The 15,173-nt window shown below is 40.4% G+C and overlaps 1 protein-coding gene across 1 annotated transcript in view; it reads left to right on the top strand.

Annotated features, from left to right (window-relative positions):
* The window catches only part of REPS2 (RALBP1 associated Eps domain containing 2), a gene marked incomplete at its 5' end in the record, with an annotated part of 98,655 nt that overhangs the window by 70,813 nt on the left and 12,669 nt on the right, over positions 1-15,173 (top strand). The window contains one exon of the mRNA XM_080612271.1: positions 8,862-8,926. Coding sequence (XP_080468397.1) covers positions 8,862-8,926 — 65 coding nt within the window. The remainder of the gene's footprint in view (positions 1-8,861; positions 8,927-15,173) is intronic.

Raw genomic sequence — 15,173 nt, 5'->3', positions numbered from 1 at the left:
ATTAGTTTTTGTCCTGCTAATTCTTGTTCAAAAAGGAGTTTGGTGGATAATGTTCTCCCACAACTATGAAGGAGTGCTCAGTAGTACTGAGTTTTATTTTCAGTTCCTCGTTGGTCATGTTGATCCATAGGTATCAGTTCTTCAACTGTAAAGCAGTTTGAATTGAATTGTAAAGTGAGTTGAAGCGTTTTTTGTCCGTTTCATTTTTAAAGGGCAGAAAAAGAAAAATCTCTTTTCTTCAAGTAAGTTCAGCCAAAGACTGTGGCAGATTCTTGTTTCATGCACTGTTTTTTGGGGAGGGTATTTTTGTTTGGGTTTATTTATTCTTGGTGTATTATGTTTGCCACCATCTTATGATTCCCCTCTCCTGGCAAGTATGAACACAGAACACTTATTTGTGATGGCTGGGACATCCAGCAATGCATTACTCACAGAAACTGTGCTTCAGAATTGTTGAATTGGGATGTAAGTGCACTTGAAGGAGGTGCCTTCATTCATACTCCATAGCTGCACTCTTCTGGGACACCTTAGCTAGTGTTACTCAGGAAAAATATAAAAAAATATGAGAACTTACTGAAAGGCCTCACCTTCTGGAATGTCCATATGGGAATTTCTGTTAAGAGATGTTAAGAAACAGAAATCTCTTTGATTTTATGGGTTTGTTGTTTGGGTTTTTTTAATCATGTAGTCTTTGTGATAGCATCTGAGAAAAATTCAGTCCTACTAGATTCTCAGAGTATTTCTTTTTGTTGAATGTACAATCTCTGGCATTTGGCCTGTGCACATATTAAGAAAATACTTGGCTAGGTTCTATGCATTCCTGGAGAGACAACAGCAGGTTTTAAGTAGAAACAAAAATGTCAGTTAAAATGCATACATGACCTGCTTTACAGCATCTTTTTTTCTCTAGCCCACTGTCTGGTCTTACCCTGGGAGCCAAGAGTGAGACCTGGGAGCTTGTGGCCCTCAGACCTTTCCTGCACTGTTCACAAAGGTCGTTTGCAGAATTAGTTGCTCTCTGGAGCTTCTTGTGCTCCCTTTCATCTGTCCTGTGATCTGGGTGATGGGGCAGGTATTGAGGGGGGCAAAATTGGCACAGCTCAGAGCCTGGTGCTCCTGCAGCCACCTTTTACCCTCAGCAGCAACTGTAAGCTAGGATCTTGCCTTGGGGTAACTCTGGGACTGGGGCAAGCCTCAGCTGAAGTGTTAAAACCCCAAAATGTGTCTGTTGTCTTCTGGTGTTTTGCTCAATTATATTTTCTTCCCATGACGACTATTAAAGGATTTATTTCTTGGCGATTATAGGCAGAGACAGCAGTCTGGGCCTTGTTAAATTGATAGAGATGCCTCTGAAATACATTTTATTTCCCATTTAGTTTCATTTCTTAATTGCATAACATCTTTTAATTAACAGTTCTGTTGAACAAAGGATATTTGTTTGGAAAAGAGATTTTGCTTTGATGAAACAACAAATTGTCATAAGCAGTGTAGTTGATGCGGGAGCAGGCTGAGTATCTCTGTGTAATTTATCAAAAGAGCCATATAACTATTTACAAATGAATTCTTGACTGAAGGTTTTCAGCACTCATTTGCTTTTGAAACTTGCCTCCTGCTGTGGCTGTCCCTGCAGTGAAGAACGTGTGGAATGCAGGCACTATTTCTAACGTTGTCCTGCGAGCAGATACTGTAACCTGGATTTGCTCCTTTGGGGGTGCTGATTTCAGCCAGCAACATGGGGCTAGTATTTTTGGATTTTCTCTCTTTTAAAATTTGAGCTGTTAAGTACCACACTTGGGAAGGGGAAACACAGCTAGCATTTTATTGTAAGTGCAGTGTTTTCTGTTACAGATGTTTTCCTAACTACAGTCAGATCTGTAACCTCTGCTTATCTCTGCTGGGCTAGTGATGGCTGCCAAACAAGAATACGTTCCCTCTACTCTAAATGTGTTCACAGAAAAGGAACAAGAGAACAGATTTATTGATGTGCATCGGCATTCCTGTGATACAAATGTGTCCCCACATCACTTCTGTATTTCTTAATATACACGTTTCCTAAACTGTTTAAAGTGGTTCTTTTCTCAGAAGGCTCAGTCAGTACAAACTTCTTCTGCACGCTTTCGTTAGTGCTAGAGGAAGGCTCTTGTTCAGCATCACATTTTATCCTGTTTTTCATACCTCTGAAGATGACTCTTGGTTACTTCGTTTAGTTCATCAAGCCTTCATTACTTCATTCAGATAACACAACCTTTCCTCAAATGTACAGGCTTGGTGGGTTTTGTTTGCAAAATGTGTAATTTCTGAATAGCGGTGTTGAGATGTCTTTTTTTCATATTTGCCTAATCACAGCCAAATTTTATATATTTCTGAATTTTCAGTCCACATATCAAATAGAACAGTTCTGTAATTGTGTAGGAAAGAGGATTTGCAGAATTAAAATGATTGTTTCTCCATTGTCATACGCTTCTTAATACAAACTGGTCCAAATAGTTACGCTAGTACTGTTTCCAGCTGGTTTCAGCAATCTTTTTTTTTCAGCTACATCATATTTTTAGCTTAGTGAGCCAAATGCAGGTGACTTTACCTTTTGGGCAAATGGAACTGGGTACTAAAAAACCTGCCAAGCCTAACATAGATAAGTGTGATTACTGCATTAACTTCTGTATTTTTTAAAGCTTAATTGTATTTGCTAGGAAATATCTGTCTCTATTGAGGTAAGCTGTCTGCAAGTCTTAGTTACTGAAGGCAGCCTTTTAAGGGGTTATGCAGGGGTTTATGTTGTTTGTGTTACTATAAATACAGATTTCTCAACTAACTTACTGGTTCAAAAATGACAAGGGGAACCTGGAATAGTAGCGTCCTTTTTTGTGCTGAATGTAGGTGACAGTGAATTTAATTCAGTAATTAGTTTTCAGAACCCCTTCCTCTCATTTTTCTTGTATTCATAGAATTATTTAGGTTGGAAAAGACTGTTAAGCTCATCAAATCCAGCCATTAACCTAGCACTGCCAAGTCCACCACTTGTGGACACCAAGTCCATTAGTGTCACATCTGCATGTCTCAAATGCCTCCAGAAATGGTAACTGAACCACTTCCCTGGGCAGATCTGTATTGGTCTTCATTTAGTAAAATCCAGCTATTTTCTTGGGTATTGGGGCTGGATTTTACTCATATTGTAGTGCTGTGCTGTCTTGCATGTTACTGCGTTGTGTTTATTAATCAGACCAAAACAATAGATTAGGAAGATAAGTCTGAAAGACATTTATTTCAGAATAGCAATAATGGCAAATACCATCAGCAAAATATGCCATTTCACTGGATAGCATTTGTAGAGTATACAAGAGCTATAATGTTGCCAGCTTCATTGAGTTAAGAATGCAGAGTCAATTTAATGTCTTTAGTTGTAAGGGCTGCAACAACAACTGCAATTTAAATTAAATTAAATTAAATTTGAAGCATACAGTTTTTTCTTTTGGGACTCAGCTCCTCATCTGTTACTGGAGCTGCTGTTTCCTTCTAGTCCTGTTGCCCTCCACAATATACGTGATCACTGAACTGAGCTTACTCTGAATAAAATATGAATGTCTTCCCTCTGATTTGAATGGAGGATTTTTACGCTTCTCAGCCTTTTGGAATTTTTTTATGAAGGATTTATGTGTTTACAACTATGTAACTTATTTCTTTGCCCAACTGGACAAGGACATAATTAAGATTGAATAGACTGGAGAAAATAGTGAGGGCATAAATAGATGAATGGTTATTACATGATAGGAATCTGATGGGGTAACTTACTTCTGTGTTTTAAGATTTTTAAATTTTTATGTGAATCTCTGAGGGCTGAGTCCAGAGAGTACTTGTGTGCAAACTGGGGTAAATCTCAGTAGCTTTTAAGTGTCAACGTTTCTTGGCAGTTTGTGTAAGTGGAACTTCCTTTGAATTACTCTTTTTCTTGTATTTCTAATTGTAGCTCTTTGTAGGATTGAGGAATGGTTATCAGTCTGTTTTCATTCTGTTCCAGATTGTTTAAAAAATGAAATTTTAGTCCAAAACCTCTTTTATATCGAAAATTGTTAAGATTGAAATGTTCTTGACTACCCCTGCCAACCCCACCGACCTATTTTCGTGACTCTGTGTGGGTTCCTTGAGAAATGCTCTGTTCCTTGAACTGAAGCCTTATGTGGTTTGAAGAATAATTGATTCTGTTGGAGTATAGTTTTTTGCATTGTTTTCAGTATTGCTGATCTTTGCTTCCTGATAAAATTAATTGGTTGGTCTTGTTAAGCCTGATCTGGGAGCTAAACATTCTGAAGCAGCATAAACTGACGTAAATTTGCTGTGCAATGAGCCTTTCCCTTCATCAACAGTGCTTTAGCATCCACTTCAAAAGTAGCAAGCACATCAGCCTGACAGACTGCTGAGACATCTAGTCTAGATCATGCTTTTGTCAAGAAACATTGGGCCAAATGATCCTTGAGGTTCCTTCCAACCTGGCATTCTAGGACTCTACTGAGGAACCCTATCAGAATTTTCTCTCAATTTAAGTTCCTGGATGATCCCCACCCAGTTGCGGAAGGGTGGTATTTGTGGTGAAGCAGAACAGAAGCAAGAACCTGGATTTAGGATGGATTTGCTTAGGGCTGCACTCTTTGTGTCAGCTGAGAAATAAAGGCCTCTTCCTCTGTTTGGGAATGGTGACTGAAATAAGAAGAGTGACCAAACTCGGGGTGCCCTTTCGATTATAGGATGAAAAGTGTGTAGGGTTTTGATGTGAGATGAAGTCAGCCTCCTTTGGTAGGTGATAAAGTTTCACTTTAGAGCTAGCAAGGTACGAAATGGCCCTTGACCTAGGAAGACAGCCCTTCTTCAGGACACTGCTTATGTTACATATTCAATTCAAATGAAAAAAAGAACTACATTTTTTTCACCTAAAGCTTTAATTTGTCTGAGGTGATACCCAGGGTAAGGTTGATATACCTATAAAACCAAGAAGGAAGACAACTGCAGAGAAGGGAAATGAAATAAAAACATGGGAATTATTTAGGAAGTTTTATATGCTGCTGTTCCAGTATTAATTAAATTGAAAAAACAGCACACATACAGAAAATCAGTGTATTATGGCAGTTTTCCTCAACAATGAGAAACAAGAGGACAAGTGACTATCATTGGGTGAAAGAGGTGCAGCATGTTGCTCTTACTGGTTTCTCTGAAGGATCTGAAAGGCCCAAATTTGTTCCACCCTCATTTTGGCATCCTCCCCTGCTGCTGTGCCTGGTGAGCTGAAGACCTGCTTCCCATAGGTTTGACTGGACTATGATAATTTTATGTTTTCCCTGGTCTCCTCTTCTGAGATTGTTGTCTGCTGGGGAAGCTGGAGGCAGAGCGGCATGGCCAGATAGCATGGCATGGCCTGTTCTCAGAGTGTGCAATTACAGCATGGTGTTTGTTTTAAAATATTAATCTAGCTTCAGATAGGAAAAGCCCATTTTTTTTATCTAGTATGGTGTCCTGTTAGTGCTATCAGACCTTTGTGATTGCCAAAATAGGGCAGAAAAATGGTCCTGGAAGCTTTCCATGCAGATAATCTGCCTTCAAGTGTAAGCATGCTAAGTAAAGAGCCATGATTTTTGAACCAAAAGCCTTATTGCTATCTTTGTGGGAGTAACTAGTGCATGAAAGTGTTCTCATTTACAGGAATACATGTGATATGGATGCTGGATATGCTTAAATCTATTCTACTGGTACCTGTATGGCTTTCCTACAGTGCTGTCTCTGAGATTTGCGTTATGTGGCTCACCCTGATTTGAATGCCAGTGAGCTAGTCACTTACAAGGCAACCTGTGCAAGGCTTGCAGCTCCCTCTGCTTTTGCACAGCCTGTGAAGACTTGTTTTCCAAGAACAGTGGCATGCAGCTTATCCAGGCTCTGGGGTGTGCACCTGAAATAGGACATTTGGCTTTTTGCTGCTCGGTCACAGTGTACCTTCATTTTAAAAACAGACCTCCCTCCCGTATTAGTGTTGGCTTTCAGAGCTAACATGCTGTCTCTAACAGCAGGAGTCTATCTGTGCAAGGGACAGTCTCCCAGGAAGGAAGGAGGAAGGTATTCTGGAATAGCCTAATAGTACAAGTCACCTGCTAATACACATAAAAAACTATGAGTATCTGGTAATAGTGCCTTCTTTTAGGGTAATGGCACTAGAGAAGGCTGAAGCGTGCAGCACTTGTCATTAATTTTTTTGTTTTATTGCCCTGTGAGGAAAAAAAGGGAGGTTTTGTATAAGTTTTTTTGAGTCCTCAAAGTCAAGTAACTTGTGTTTAGCAATTGTGCTCACATAAGTATGATTTCCTTCTAACAACAGGCCAAAGATGTTCTGCAACAGCAGGAATTTTATGAATATTTCATGAGTAGCTTAAGTTAGATTCTGCAGGATTAAAAAGAGGAAACTGGGTCAAATGCACATGGTGCAAGCATCTAACTTCTTTAATGCTAAATTCATTTATGCTGTATTTTGAAAGCTGAAGAAGCAGGGTTTGGGGGTTTTGTGGTTTATATTTATTTTTCTTCTATTAATTTTTAATTTGACCATCTGATGGAAAAATTACTTCTGAAATTCTGTGGGCCAAATCTCAAGAGACTTGTGGAGTTTCACAGTTTGTGCAGCCACTTCAGGAGATGCTTTTCCAGCAAGCCCAGTGGCTTTGTGCATAAAGACTATAATGCTGCTTTCCTAGGTATATTGCTGGTTTTGAAGAATCAGGGAGCGAGGACAGTAAGTGCTGTATCCTCTAGAGCTGAAGTTGTGGTGAGTTCTCAATGGATGCAGCACTTGCAGTAAAGCTTTTGAGGTCTTGCCAGAGTAAACCAGCAAATACAAAAATGATGGAGCCCTGGAGGGGACTGTGTATATTCAGAAGGGCCAAGGGAGCTGCTGGGGTCAGTGCCTGCCCTCAGCACGTCTGACCCCCACACCATGTGCCATTTCCCAGGGACTCCCATGCTGGTGGCAGCGATGTACTACTCCATAACTCCATGTTTGGGCTGCTGTGGGCTCATTAGGAAACGTGCATGATTTGTGCTCCCCCATGATGCTGGAGCTGTTTGGAGAGCAGAGATGAAACCCTCACAGTGCTATCACTGGTAGTGGTGGGAGGGTAAAGTGCACAAAGGTATTCTCCATGGGGTGTCACAGCACAGCTCCATCAGGGTTTCCTGAAGGTGCCATATTGAGCAAACCTACCAATTGGCTATTCTGGCTTGTGGCTGGTGGATGTACAGAGTGCTGGTGTTTGAATTGGATGGTGTTTTCAAATATTGTTACTCGCTGGCGTTGCCAGTGCTCAGGTAAAGTAAATAATAACCTGAAGTTCAGACTAAAGGCAATGAAGTTTTCTTACTCCACTGTCCCTTTATAAAGATCACTTGCACAGAAGAGATGGAAAAGTAGTGATGACATTGTGCTGCTATAGCAGTGGTCTTAAAACAGAGCTAATTAAATGCAAGACAAAGGATCCTAATGACCATGTTTTTTCAAATCTCTTACACCTGTAGGTGTGTTAGTGGCTCGCTTGCTTAAGCTAAGTTGGGTTTTAATTGTCTTTGGCATTGCATACAGGAATAATAGGCTTCATTTTGATTCAAAAGATGATCAGTGATTTTAGGCCTCATTATTATTTAAGAGACAAATATACAGAAAGCATAAAAAAACTCTGATATGTTGTAAGTCTCTTTGGAGCTGTATATATTCAATCTGACTGTTATCACTGTTTTCACCCACACATTTTTACTCTGTCACTGCTGCCCTTAATGGTTAATATGTTTTGTCTTCATATTTTCAACTATGTAGACATTTTTAGACTTGGTGTATAAAGTATGTAAATGGATAAGCCATTTACAAGGTTTGTAATGGTCTTTGTGGCTTTTTAAAATATGCATAAAAATAAAAAGTGTATAAATGTAATTACTGGCTTCACATTATTGTGGTAAAAGGCATTTCTAGGTTTAATATTGTTGGGGGTTTTTTGCTATGCAAATAATCACCTAAGTGCAGAGCCCTCAGTGTGACAGGAGCCTGGGGAGGGTAACCCATCTAAGGACTCCTGGTTGCTGTCTCTGTTAGCTTCCTGTCTTCGATGCCTTTGGAAGCCATCATGTAGCCTGCAGTTTTTTCCCTTGGTGGGTTTTAGGGGTTTTACAGAAACTCAGAGATATTGTGGCTGGACCTGCATGATTATTGCCCTCTCTTTGTGCTGGCTCAAATTAAAAGCAGACATTGCATTACATTAGAGGGGCCTGAACTAACCATTAGGATGTCTTCCTCTCCTTACTTCTCCTTCCTCTAAAATACCTCCAGTAAGTGGTAACATGCAAATACAAAGCATAAAGCCAAAGAAATGGATTTCTTTTTGCTTCATTTAAGCTTTTATCCTATTAATTCAGTGGCAGATGTTTTCTTTTTAAGCCTGTCACATAGTGTGTTTTATCTGGAGTGAATGCTAAAGCATCACTTTAAAAAAAACCTGTTAATGGCAAAGAGCAAATTCCCAAGGACAAGTAGACAACATTTCTGTTTGGTTTTTTTTAACTAGAATTGGATTGCTTTAGTGACAGCTTTTGCAGCTTACTGACTTCCATCTCTGCTGTTTTACCGTAACATTGTGGGTTTTTACAGCAATTAAGTCACTACTCATTCAACTACTCAGGAAGTCATTTCAAACAAGGTTTAGCTCAATAAAGTTTGGTTTCTGTTATTAAAATGTTGAATATGGCCTCTTCACTACTGATTAGCATGGAAATTAATTCTGGTTTTATTTAGAATTAATGTGGGGTTTATTTTTATTTTTTTTTCTTCTTGTCTTACTGTTCAGCTGTGAGGTCTGGCTGGCTGCCCCCACCACCGCCTGCACTGCCTCCTCGACCTTCTGTGTCTCAGGTATGGACAAAGGACAAATAATACTTTGTGTGTTATTCACTTACTTATGTTACTGTTGCAGTGGTTAGCACAAGTTGAGTTGGGTATGGCAGTTATTCTTGCTTCCAAGTTAATGCACATCTGCAGTCTGCTCTTCAGTTCCATATGTGTTCTTCATCGGTCTTTCTAGGCCGGTGTGTTACTGTGTGAAATTACACACTAATTACATCTCTTTGTAGTGGAGCTGACATGCACCCACTGCACAAAACTGTAAATTAAAGGGCACTAATGCTAGTCTACTAAGAGTTTTATGCCAGAAAGGCATGGCCTTGATACCTGCTATTTGCTTCTCAAGCTTCAGCTGCTCAGAGGGCATCTGCTATGGGAGCTGCAGCATATGACAGTTTATTTCACTTATGGGTGTAAAAAGTAACGCTGAAAGGAAGTGTATGCAATGTCAATGATGTTACCAAGTTTCAAACCATTAGTGGTGTGCTGTTGGTTTGCTTTTGGATGAGTTTTTGTTTGTTTGCTTTTAGAACATGACACAACCACAGCACAATGCAAAGTGACTAAATCATGTGTATCTGAATCCAGATTCTTCAGGTTTTAGGAAATGATGGAGGATCGATGTCTTGTTCTTTTTATGTTCTTGGCTCTCTAAAGTCTTAGGCAGAAGTATGCTTCATGTATTACTCCTTTAGATGAAGTATAATAATAGAAAACAAGGCCATAGGGGAGCTAACTGCCTATTACAGATAACAACTTAGTGAGACACCATCCATGGGCCAGAAACATTCGTCACTTGAGTTTTGGATCTGCTCTTAAGAGTCTGCTGTTGAACTCCTATGGCACAGTGCTTACAGTAGAGATGATAAAAGGCTCGTTGTCATCCTGAGCTCCACCAGCAGCTGGTTGCTCTTTTCCTCTCCACATCCTTTTTTAGCATCTTGAGTGCAGCTGGTTTCTACCTTGAGGACTGTAGAGCATTCTGTTTTGAGCTTGCATGCTTCCCCCAAGTTGGTAGGGCATTAGCCATACTGCTAATACCACATGCTCCTTGTCTCACCTATCACATTCCTGCTTTCTGTAACACTTTATAGAGAACAGTGTTTCCCTTTGGCTTCTCCTGATCCCACAACAGGCTGCCTCCCTGCCTTGTGCCTGCAGCAGCTGTTGCTGCAGCCCACACTGGCCCTCCTGTCACTGCTTGGGCTTGCCACAGCACACCAACTCTGTGCAGTGCAAGCCCTCTTGCTGCTATTGGGAAAAGCGATGTTGAATATAACAAATCCTGTTCTTGGGGGAGTAAACCCACTGTTTTCAAGCAAGGTTCTGCTGTTTGTTAGTGTTCTTGTACTAAGATAGATTTGTGTTTCCTTAGCAGGGCAGTGAGGAGAAATGTTAGTTTATTTATGCATGTCCGGCAGCTTCCCTGCCAGAAAATACTGAACCAAAATACTGAAGCTCATCCTACACTGGGCCCATGCAGATTATAGGCTCTTTTTAAACTGATAAACACAAGAAGATTCTTATGTGAAATTCTTGATCCAGTCCTCTCCAAAACAAATATCTGGTTTATGAAAGAAAAGAAAAAAAATAAAGAGTGGCTTCTGTGCCTACTCACTAATGAATATATAGCTGATGCTTTGCTTACATGCATCACTTACATTTATTCAATTTATTTCTGATGCTTTTTAAAGATATCAAATATCTCATAAAAATATTCTTGTTCTGACATCTAGCAAAAATGTACATAAAGCTGGTTCTTGAAAGCATAATAAACCATGCTCATCACATTGCTTATTTTATCTCCAAGCGTGCTTTTCTGTGATAAAGGTAACAGGCAGTAGGGAAGTATGTGTGATGGGGTCATAATTCAGCTGAGCTGACCCTTACGAATAGGATGTAAGCAAAAGTGAGCATATGGATTACATTAGTCCAGTGAGGCCCTGGATTTAAAGAGCATGAAGAAGTTGAAGGGAGGAATCTGCTTTCAAAACTGAGGCAGGATGAAGAACTGAAGAAAAGCCATGATGCTGAAACTGTACCTTCAGCTTTTCCTGTTTCAGAGTTTACCAAACTCTTCTTAAATTCCTGGTTTAACTTATTTTTCAGCAATGTTATTGAAAATCCTATTTTATTGCCATATCATTTTGCTATGTGCCTGCAGTTAAGCAGTGCGAATGACAAATGTAGCTTGTAAATGAAGCGAATCCCACATATATTTCAGGTGGCTGTGCACCATATAAGTGTGCTCATGGTGTGATTATTTTGGCTCAGCTTTGGAAATCAGTTGATGGAGGAGGAGGAGAGGGAAATAATTTCTTCTGAGGACTGCAGTTTTCTATGGATGGCTGGGAAGCAGCTTGAACCAGTTGGCTCTTTAGAGTGAGATTAAAGGCCTCGTGGGATGTAAAGGCCAAAGTGTGTAAAAGAGAGGTACCAAGGCGTAGGTATTACATTTCAGTGGAGCAGAAGTCCTCCTGTGAGCTTAATCAATAGCAACATAGAAATGGCATCTTGACTTTGGTCCTGGGTTGATGTTGGTTTTAGTGGAATTTGCTTCAGCCTTTAGGAAAACATTATTTTTCCTGTCAGAACTTCCAAGGTAATCAAGCTTGGTAAGTTACTGAAACACTGCTTATTCAGAGTGTGCCAAATGTCTCTAGTCACATCACAAACTGCTTAAATTATGTCTGTGTCCAACTCTGCCTCCATAGCACAGTCAGCTGAATGAGGGCGGAGGACTGTATCGCTGGGTAAGCATAGTACAAGGAAAATCTTGGAGCTAATACTGCTGTGCCCTTGACTCCAGAGCTCAGTGAGTGCCCAGGCTTACTGTGGGAGGCTCGGGTTTTGGGATCCTGTGAGGATACGGCTGGTTCATGGGGAAATAGCAGTGGGGCTGGCTTCTCTGTGCTGGGTTGCTGGGTGGTCAGCCTGTGCTGTTCCACACCTCTGGTGGGTAGACACCTTTACAGATGTGGCTGCATCTCTTCTTACCTCTACGATGGGTTTTAGAGTTGGTGGATTAACTTTGCATTTTCTTTTCCTGTTCTTGGTGGCCTCTAAAAGGCTATGGTAGCTCAATCTCCTTGGGATTTTTCTCCATTGCTAAAGTCAGCATTGTATCAACTTTGTATCAGTCCACAAACCGTACCCAGGTTTTCCTCAGAGCTTTCACGAGACATTTCTGTGATGCAGTGGTGCTTTCGTCTGAGGTCCTTATGGTGATTGTAAATAAATTGAATACATAAAGATGGGCAAAAGACAAGTTTCTGTAATGTGGATACCCCATTATCTCCAATTTATGATCTTTTAACCCCAGTTCTAGTCCATATGATGTTTCCAATAAGATATTGTGAAATGCAGTATGGAATGCTTTATTAGTATTGTCAGTTCATGTTGCTTTCCTATTAAGAAAAGTAAGCAATTCAAGATTTGCCTAAATCCTATAAAGTGCACTTGAAAAGATTATGTATGGAAACAGGTTTATACAAAGACGAGAGTTTTGTTTGGGATAATACATCATTTTGAAGTGTTTTATTACTGTGTATATGCCTATGTAACTTTGCTGACACCTGTAATCCCTAATAGCACATCTCACACTTAGCAAGTCTGCAGTAGCTGCTTGGATTTAAGGATAATTTTCTCTCCATTAGTTTCCCTGTTTCTTTGGACCATAAATATTTAACATGCTGCAAGCTGTTGTACAGACTTTGGACAGTGGCAATGGTTTAACTCTCTCACTTCCCATGGCATGCTATAGTTATGGCTTTTCCACTCTTTTTTAATTTTGGGGGCTTTTAAAAAGTTTTTAGGGGGGTTTGTATCATCCCCTGAGCCTGAGTGATGGTATACAGAACAGATAACCTGTAGCTTGTTGAAATACCTACAGGTTTTTTTCTCTGGGCTTGTAGAGGACTGAATTCAGAGGCTCAGGTAATTTTTCCTGATCCCGTGTTCCTAACTTGACAGTAAACCGAAGTCATCAAGAAGAAATGGCATAAAGATGGCCTCCAAACTTTTGTGCAGATCCAGGGCTGTACACAGAATATTTGCGTAACTTGGAGGTGGTAAGAATCACAATAGGAAGGCAATAGCTATGTAGCTAATTCACAGTGACACAGATTCCAGATAGGAAATAAATTTGGGTGCTCATGAATAACATTCCACTGGAATCAAATGTGTACACACATCTCATTTAAGCCTCTGTTGTTTATTTTTTTAAATGGAAAACAAAGTAATACTTTATTACTGTTGGCTTTTAAGCCTATAGGAGTTGTTTACCACAGCTGCTTACTCTGGTAGATTTAGTAGCATATTTATGTTAATAGGAATTATGGATGAACACTGAAGAGCAAATATAACTTTAGGATTTTATCCAACATCAGCTCACTATCTGCAACATTGCCCAATTAGATCAACACTCCTTTATTTGAATCACTCTATTTCACTACCTTCCTGTGCAATAATGAAGGCGTATCTTCAGACCTGCCTGTGCTGTGTAAGGGCATTTGAAAACAGTGTGACTGGAAAAAAACTCTGTGTATCTTGGCTGAAAAAAATTTATGTTCCTAGTCTCTTTTCCCAGTATCTAAATTTTAAGCCTGTTGATTCTGTAAACTCATACTGGTTTGTTCTGGACTTTTATTTCTGGAGACTTTGGGACCTGGTTTTCCTACTGGTTCTATGCTGGCAGTTTTGACAGGCACTGAAAAAATTATGAGTGAAGGCAAAGTGTTCAAGTGGAGTGAAGTAGGTAGGCAGCTGTTAACATTATCAAATTGAGGTATCCTGAGTACAGTGCAGCTCTGAAGATTAAAATCTCACTGTGTTACATGAGCTCAGAATTAGGTTGTCAGTTTAGTGGTGATTGTTACCATTACATGTTATGGATTTGGTGAAGTCATCATGGAAACCAAGTGCTGTGAGGGATGATGGGTGGGTCACCCTGCCCAGTCGCAGGCACCTGGTGTTTTTGAAAAGCAAAGATATTATTCGTTTTAACATATTGAATGTTCTGCTCTCCAAATGTTACTTGATACTTCAAAATTCCGTGAAGATTTTTGGCCATTCATCATCCAGAATTGCAAGTGGAAACTGGGACCCAGTTCAAAAAGTTGTCTTCACTAACATGGCTCCAAGTTCTGCTGAATCCACTGAGAGCCACAAGCATGGGGTATGCTCAGTCTGGGTCTGTCATTTTTGATTACACATGCCCATGCTGATCTGCAGCACTGAGGCTGAGAGGTGGGGAAGGGCTCCTGTCTGTCCTGCTGGGACCTCATGGCCTTCTGAGAGGCCACCTGTAGGCTCTGTGCTGGGAGCTGATCTGGCTGCTTCCCCACCACCAATGTCTGTGTAAAGCTGAGATACATGGAGGATGAGGGTAGGGCTTGCTGTCTCTGTTATCACAGAATCATAGGTTTGGATTGGAAGGGACCTTAGAGATCATCTGGTTCCAACCCCTGTGCCGTGGGCAGGGGCACCTTCCACTAGACCAGGTTGCTCAAAGCCCCGTCCAACCTGGCCTAGAACAGTGCCAGGGATGGGGCAGCCGCAGCTTCTCTGGACAACCTGGTCCAGTGTCTCATCACCCTCATAGTGAAGAATTTCTTCCTCATATCTAATCTACATCTCCCCTCTTGCAGTTTAAAGCCATTCCCCCTTGTCCTATCACTACATGCTCTTGTGAAAAGTCCCTCTCCAGATTTCTTGTAGCCCCCTTTAGGTATTGGAAGGCTGCACTGAGGTCTCCCCAGAACATGCTGTTATCCAGGCTGAACAAGCCCAGCTCTCTCAGTTACGAGGTTGTTTGGAGAAAATATTCATCCAGCTGAGGCACTGTCTTATTCTGTAAAATTATGTGAGGAATTTCAAGTACTGGCAGGACACCTGGAGTTTTACAGGAAGGAACTTTTTTGTAATAGAAATAAAAATTACAGAACAAAAAGTATGAAGAATCTGCTTTTGGCAGCATGCTATTTGTATACATGGTGGTATTCTACTGGACAACCATTTTATATAAAACCAAACGAATGCTTTCTTATCTTGCATTCACAACCACTGTGCAAGAAGAGAGAGAGTTTTTTGATCATCTCCGTGGTCTTGGCTGCAGAGTAACATACGTAGTATAATCAATGCAGCAAGTACTGAAGAAGCCTGTAACTGTAATAAAACTGAAAGTCTTCTATAACATGAAAGATTTTGCCATCTGCCACTTTAATATAGTACAAGTGGATTATCTTCCTCTCATGTAAAT

Source organism: Psittacula echo, assembly GCF_963264785.1.
Source record: "Psittacula echo genome assembly, chromosome: 3".
NCBI classification, from domain to species: Eukaryota; Metazoa; Chordata; class Aves; order Psittaciformes; family Psittacidae; genus Psittacula; species Psittacula echo.
Note: the sequence above shows the minus strand (reverse complement) of the source record. Positions and strands in the feature narration are given on the sequence as shown.